This window comes from Opisthorchis viverrini, assembly GCF_000715545.1.
Source record: "Opisthorchis viverrini unplaced genomic scaffold opera_v5_102, whole genome shotgun sequence".
NCBI classification, from domain to species: domain Eukaryota; kingdom Metazoa; phylum Platyhelminthes; class Trematoda; order Opisthorchiida; family Opisthorchiidae; genus Opisthorchis; species Opisthorchis viverrini.
In genome coordinates this window covers 1,371,461-1,378,928 of record NW_008751761.1, presented here as the reverse complement: position 1 = coordinate 1,378,928, position 7,468 = coordinate 1,371,461, and the positions used below count along the sequence as shown (strand labels likewise).

The 7,468-nt window shown below is 42.5% G+C and overlaps 1 protein-coding gene across 1 annotated transcript; it reads right to left on the bottom strand.

The window, feature by feature from the left end:
* Positions 1-2,919: 2,919 nt before the first annotated feature.
* T265_13804 (hypothetical protein) lies at positions 2,920-7,004 on the bottom strand (the record flags this gene model as incomplete). The annotated part of the gene is made up of 2 exons (XM_009170584.1): positions 2,920-3,107; positions 6,887-7,004. Coding segments are annotated over 2 exons (303 nt in total), but the record flags the coding sequence as incomplete, so codon positions are not given.
* Between the last annotated feature and the right edge of the window lie 464 nt (positions 7,005-7,468).

The window sequence follows — 7,468 nt, the reverse complement described above, 5'->3', positions numbered from 1 at the left end:
CGCTGCGAACAACCGGGAATAAAATATAGATGGAGTGATCAATCGCGTCACGTTTTACAATGTTCGTAATTGCTGATGTTTTCCGTCTGTGGGTCATCATTCAATAAAGTTACATCCACTCATTTGCAAACCAATTCGATTATCACGAGAGACTTGGTTGAATCTCTCGTTTATGATATTCTACAACTTAATGTGATGCACACAGGCCGCCTCATGATTCAGTTGGCACGATGTTCGAGACATTGCAGGTTGACGGGAACTCGGGGATTGCGCCAACCTGATGAGCCCCAAGGAGGACGAACCGGTCATGGGCTGTCGAAGAGTTTTCAGCAACCTTGTGAGTAGTTTCCATTACAGAAATTCTCGTACATATTACACCAAGTGATTATTACATCCACTTGCAAACCAATTCGATTATCACGAGAGACTTGGTTGAATCTCTCGTTTATGATATTCTACAACTTAATGTGATGCACACAGGCCGCCTCATGATTCAGTTGGCACGATGTTCGAGACATTGCAGGTTGACGGGAACTCGGGGATTGCGCCAACCTGATGAGCCCCAAGGAGGACGAACCGGTCATGGGCTGTCGAAGAGTTTTCAGCAACCTTGTGAGTAGTTTCCATTACAGAAATTCTCGTTCATATTACACCAAGTGATTATACCAAAACTGGTCGGTATTATATTCCCAGATGACCAGTAAACAGCACCAGTTTCTCCTAAAAATCGGCGAAGTTCTATTTGGAGACTTTTACTGGCGAACTGGTAAAAACTTTAAAAAAATACAGTGTATCATTAAAAGATAAGCAACGCAGATTTTAAAGTATATTCGAGTTCCCAGGGAAATCATTGTTGAACCTCAAGCAAATGTTATGGATCCGTGAAACGCTTTTGTCTGATTTACTCATATTGTTTGTGTAAAACTAATTCATAAATCCACTGCGAAATCAGCCACTAGGTTTTGCACAATCGAGTAAACAAATGACGAGAATTTAGGGAAACGCAAAGTACTACATATACAAACAAATCAGTCAGGACAAAATTACCGAGATGAATCAGAACAGGCTAGTAAAATTGCACGCAAACGAGAGGTCCAGCAACAAAACATCTCTTCTTTAAAAATTGTGTGAACGCAGGTAAACCCGGAGAGAATAATAACTCTGCCGCGCACTGACGACATCTCCCTGTATGGTGACGAAATTTCTGTGGCTAATTAAAATAGTCAGGGAAAACAGTCAACAGCGAATGTCATAGTTAGCCGATCATCACATCATTGGTTGCAGTCTGATTGCACTTTGTACAAGAACATCCTCTTAGGTTTCAGAAGAGCTTGGCCGTGTTTAGAATTCTTCGAATTACCTCCGATGTCCCTGGTTCATATGGAATAACAGCTGTCCCGATCCATTCCATTCCCTGTTTCGCCACCGGTACCAACACCCTTCGCAATTGACACGGCTAATATAAAAGTAGCTTTCCAGAGGGGGAACACTCTGCGCTCTGCACTGGTGCAATTGAAGGATGGCTTCCCGGCAAACAGAACCAAGGACCGTATCTACAAAATTAAGTGTAATGACTGCACCAAGGTTTATATAGGACAGACGGCCAGGGAACTGCACATCAGAGTCCGAGAGTGTAGTAGAAAAATAAACAGGCCGCCTAGAAACGCAGATGAATATCAAGCGTTACTGAAAGACTCGGCGATTGCGGAACACGCACTCGACACGGGACACAAAATAGACGTAGAAAATGATGAGGTTTCGAGGCGAGGACTATGGTCCACGTCACACAAACTGATCACCGAGGCGGTAGAAATCGCCAAGCATCCCAGCGTTAACAGAATGGAAGGCGTGTAACTGGCTAGCATGTGAAGAACGGTCTTGGGTTGCTCGAGCTGACACGTGTTGGTGTGCGGTTATCAGAAGTAAGAGTGGTCATCATCTGAAATCCACTTGACCTCAACCCCCCTCAAACTAAATTGTCGGAGTACTCACAACCCCACAAAGGAAAAAATCTAACACCGGCACCCGAGGTGAATCATCAAGTGAAGCACCCTGAATTGGAAGATTAAGGAACGAAAAGCGATTGGGACTAAGTCGGAACCTCTCCAACCCATCAATTCAAGATTTTGGCACCCACATTAACCGACAAGAGCCGTTAATTGACACTCAACACTGATCTAGTTTGAAGAGGACTTACTGATTGGTTCCCCGTCTGTCTTATAACCTGGCCAATTTGGTGACCTGTTCACTTGGCCTGATGAAGCTTTTGTGTCAAAAGCGAAACGTTGCCCAAATAAAAACTACCGATTTTTTACCAAGCTCTTCTGAAACGATGACTTATCAATCGGTTCCAAACTTTTTCCAATTGATCCTCTTAGGTTATTTATGGCCTTCTCGTCCTCTGTGAAGTTTCCTCTGACGATACATCATCCCCATTTGTCATAATGCATGTGGCTGAGCTAAATAGAGTAAAATCTGTCATAAAAAACGCGAACAATTCTTGCTTTTAAAGCTGAATTATTTAAAAATGCTGATCTGTAGAAATAGATGGGATTTCACCATTTCAGCTCCGAGATATTGATCTATTTTAAGCTTGTGAATTACGTCTGGATGTCTCGGTTCTGACATCTAGGATTTTCCGGCGTGACCATCAAACCTTTGTGTTTTACCTAACTTGGTACGAGTGTGTTCATACACCACATACGTTTATTTTGTTTAAAATCACATTCCACTCAGAAAACAGGATGCCCGGATGGATACGTTTGTGGGAGGCTGTTTATCTGAGGACCAGGCGAAAACTCGTCAGCGGTGAAAACAAAAAAAAATAAAGTGGGGTCGCACTGTGCATACATTCTCGTCTGAGGCATCATCCATTGGGTAGCGAGGCATGGTAATTCTAAGGGCTTGATACTTTCGTACTTCGGCTTATTTATTTGATAGACTAAGTTGTTGGTGATTTGTATGTTCTGGTGGTTGAACAGATGGCAGTTGATCTGTTTGCCGAGCTTGGCAATTGGCTTGCAGTTGGATGGATCAACCGCGCTCTGACGATGTCTGCTCGACCGGGGACGAAATGTTTGCAAGCCAACTGCCAAGCTCGGCGTCATCTGATAAACCACCAGTAAGCACACCCGAGCTACCTATATTTCGACTAATTAGTATGTTCATATACGCATAGAGGAATTTCTAGACAAATTGCATGCGATATCTAAATTCTATCTAGCCAGGAATCTTATCTTACTACCGGGATTGCTGTTGACGAGACATCGTACCGTATGGATGAAAACTGAGGGAGATGGCAAAGATGTGTTGGAATTTCCGGAAGTGATTAAATTGGACCATTTGAGGGTTCAGTGGGATCGTTTGGCAAAACTTTGGCTCTTGATCAACTCTCAGGTTGTTGATCTTGCCATTTGACTTGAAAGAGTTTCCTCATAATGTGAAAAAAACATCCCCGGCACTTGGTTGGGTCGGTTGGATTAAAGTTTTAAGATCTAATCGTGCAGTGAAACCGCAAAGTTTGCGAGAAAGCTCCCTACTATTCTGGCGTATGTATCCAAAATGGTGGAGAGAACCTGGAAACACTAGAGCTCCACGAACAGTCCAGGAGTGCGGAACTAGGAGGGTGAAACCAATTATGAGGCCCGCTATATCAACAAACCTCAAGTGAAGGATTCAAAATCCGTGATAATTTCATAACCTGAGGCCATAGGAAGCAAACTATTTGATTATATTGGACGCAAACTAAACATGAAGAAATCATCACGGACTGTTTTAGAGGGTTTAATTGGTTGCCTGACCTTTGTAACAAGGGGATTGTAAGTTGGTTGACACAGTGAAAAACGAAAGTTTAGTAAAAAAAAGTTATGAATGTCTTTTTTGATAAGGAAGTCACTCATTTGAACATCTCAGGAAAAAGAGGATTGCTGTTTTCCTCATAAAAATGCATTTTCATTGTATTTGATGTAATCTATTTAGTTGATCGCCGTGGATGTTTAGGTCGATAATGTGCAGGAACAAATGATAGTTACAGAAACCCATCGTTTTGGGGAGCGGCAGTGTCGATGGGAATGATTAACCTTGTACAGGATGGCCCGAAAGTGTTTTCTGTACTGGCGACAAACTTGCCACTTTCGCAACCTGAAATAGTTTAATGAAAACAAAATGACCAAAGAAACGTTTGTTGGTTGGTTGCGGAATATCAGCATCAAATTACGGACAGCAAAACGCACAAAACAGAGAAAGTTATCTTCGGAAAGATGAATCCTGCGTTTTTGGGTTGGCGTCACGACAATGTATCGAGAGCACATCATATGCAGTAGAACGGCGAGCTTGTGTCCGATGCACTTGACACATTGAACAGGTTATAAGTAGTAGGTTATAAGCAGTAAGCCTCCTCGTGGATGTTCTAGGGGGGTGCACGGTTGTTTTAACTCTGTTATTTGAAAGTACACTTGCTGGAGGAGTGCGGCTCACTTTGTTATAGACAAGGTGTGCGACAAGGGTGGGCGAGGAGTCACTACATAATTGCACGTCACGCTTGAGAAAAATCCTTTCTGTGATGTAACATCCAAAACGGAGCGCATTTTAAAGTGGATGTCGGCTATTGAGCAACTAACTTCCAAAAAACCAGACAAGCACAGGAATTTAAAAAAAAACAATACGTCATTTTTACTCAAACCTTTTCTGTCTAACTCGCCTCAGTTTTGACCGGCTAAAGAGCTCTGCGTCATATATACGTACGTTGGTACCACTAAAAATCAATGTCTGGATGACTAAGTTTCGAAAGTTTTAGAATGATAAAAATATCAATGTGGTAAGTTGCTTGGGTTCTATGGTGTGCCACTATCGGTTCGATTACTAATTGTACATCTCAAAATAGGGATTAAGCCACTGTTGAGTTACTCGGGGCACGTCCACTATCCGCGAAGTAATCATGAGGAAATATATTACGATCAGATAAATCCCCGATAGAAGGTCTCCGAACTTGAGGGCATTGTCACCCTACTAAGTTGACCAATTCTTCCCTCTGACAAATTACTTGAGAGCTCTAAAATGCAGGATACCAGAGAAGTACTTGAAACCCAATAAAAATGTAAATAAAAGCAGTGCACCTTCAAAACTCAGGTTCCATATGAAGTGATGCAACCATGGGTCACGATCGGGAAACGGTATTTAGGTATTTTTTGCAAAATGTCAGAAGTATCCAAAGTGCTGAGGAGCTTTTGTCATAATCGTATAAGACATCAGAGATTTGTGCTTTCGGACTGAGGGACATTTGGTTTGTTTGGACGGTTGAAAACTTTGACGGATAAGTTTGCGTTTGGTTAGTCAAAGTGGAACCATAAATAGAGAGGTAGTGATAAAAAAAGTGTGGTCACTGAACCCATGTACACATGCTTCCAGTCAACCCACGGAAGAGCAATTTCTGCACACTTGCGCGTTGCTGTAGGAATGCGAAAGCCTGGCTTTTTACGACTGGCCAACATTTCGCACCGGCTCTCCCTCTTACCTGGCATGAAAAGCTGTTCGGTGTCTGCATTTACCTAGGTCCTACATCCCCGTGGAATCTCTGATTCAGTTCCAGTGAATGTGTCGTCGGTAGAGCTGCGGTTGGAAATTCAGTGTAGGGGTCCGCTGTAGTTCCAGGTCAGAGTATATAACAATGCAGTGTTTTGCTTGACGCAGATACCTTCTTGTTCTTCCTCTTTTATCTGATTTTTCGCTATGACGTTATTAAAGAGGGCTGTGTTTTGGTAATGTACCGATGAACAAGAAATAATTCGTGTGGATAGATGTATTGCGTTAGGTGCATGAGTGACGTATGCGATTCTGGGATGGGCGTAACGAAAACACGGAAACCCGCGTTTATAGGTAGACCAAACGAGACGGTCTATTTTCGTGACAGCCTAGACATTCACTGATAAGCCCCACTATACGTTTGGTCCTCCTTACACTCCCCACCGACGGTGAATAGGTGTAGGTAGATGATGGATACCAAAAACAAAAACAGAAGCACAGTTAAACGAGCAAACGCATCTAGCTAAGTCAGACGGTAGGCAAATCGTAGTGGTAATCAAGTGCACAATGACTAAGTTGCTCAAGTCTGTGCTATCTATCCGTAAAGTACTTTTCATTGTAAAACGGTCGAACAGCGGTTAGGGCACTTTTAGAGAATGCTGCAGGGATGTGCCCATTCGATCGGTGTCATTAAAATACACGTTGCTTTCAAAATCATGTCTCGGCTCCCAGATGATCCCAATCTTTCACTCTAGTGTCTATTTTATTTGCAAAATGTAGGTTACATTCGTAAAGATTTGCAGTCTTTCTGTAGCCAGACCGTCTTTAACCCCGGTTTGCTGGATAGGTTGATATTCTATCTCCATTCTCTTCGTTCTTGCCTAATTTTCATTCCGTGCGCCCCGAGAAAGTTGAATATCACGAATGGTTTGTTGCTCCTACCAGACTTTCGCACGTGGTCATCTGATTTGACAAGTTGAACTAAACACAGAATAGCTTGTAAGTTTTTTGTCGCACCGATACATTGTCTGATTCGATGAACGTTGAGCAACCTGTATTTTGAAGAAAAGGTCTGCCTTCAAATTTGCTCTAAGATCAACGTAGTTTCGCAAGTTTAGACAAAGGGTGACTTAGCAGCAAAAATCGTTTAGTTCCGTGGGGCCTAGGAGGAGTTTTACGGTAAAAAGTCTGGCAGATTAAACTGAGTGAGAATTGAGAACACGACACCTAATGTTCCATCAGCAGGTATCCTCTACAAAGGAAACAACGGACGATTTTCACGTGGAGGTGTTTCTTCTAGTGTAAAACAATTGATTGTGGATCAGATGGCTGTTGATCTGTTCGCCGAGCTTGGCAAATGGCTTACAAACGTTTCATCACCATACGAGGAAGCATCATCAAATGCGCACAGATGATGTCTCCTCGTATGGTGACGAAACGTTTGCGGATCAATTGCCAAGCTCGGCGAACAGGTCAACAGCCACCTGATCAACAACCAATAGACTCACCCGAGCTACCATTATTTCACCACATTACCAGTGTAACATCATATCCAGCTAATATGAATGGCTACCATTTTGTGTCACTGGGTATTTCTGAAACTTTCAAGTGATAAAATCTGACATCTCGAAAACAATTTAAAGCAATTCTTTCTCCTCTCAGAGGCTAAAGTTGCAGGGTGGGACGTTTTGCGAGCTGGCATTCCGAGTTCAGCTGACAACGAATAGTCTGTAGAACTTTATTGGAATCCATCGCGAACTTCATTTATTGTGACATCTGTGGGTTATCACATTTCGAAACACTTGGTAAGAACATTTTAATTTAATTTACTGCGTGGACAACTTGAAAAAGTAAAAATAGTACGGAAAACCCGCATAAACTGCTTATTACCACACACTGTCTCCACCGTTTCTTTATGGTTTTATGTTTGCCCACCCACCATGCTTGG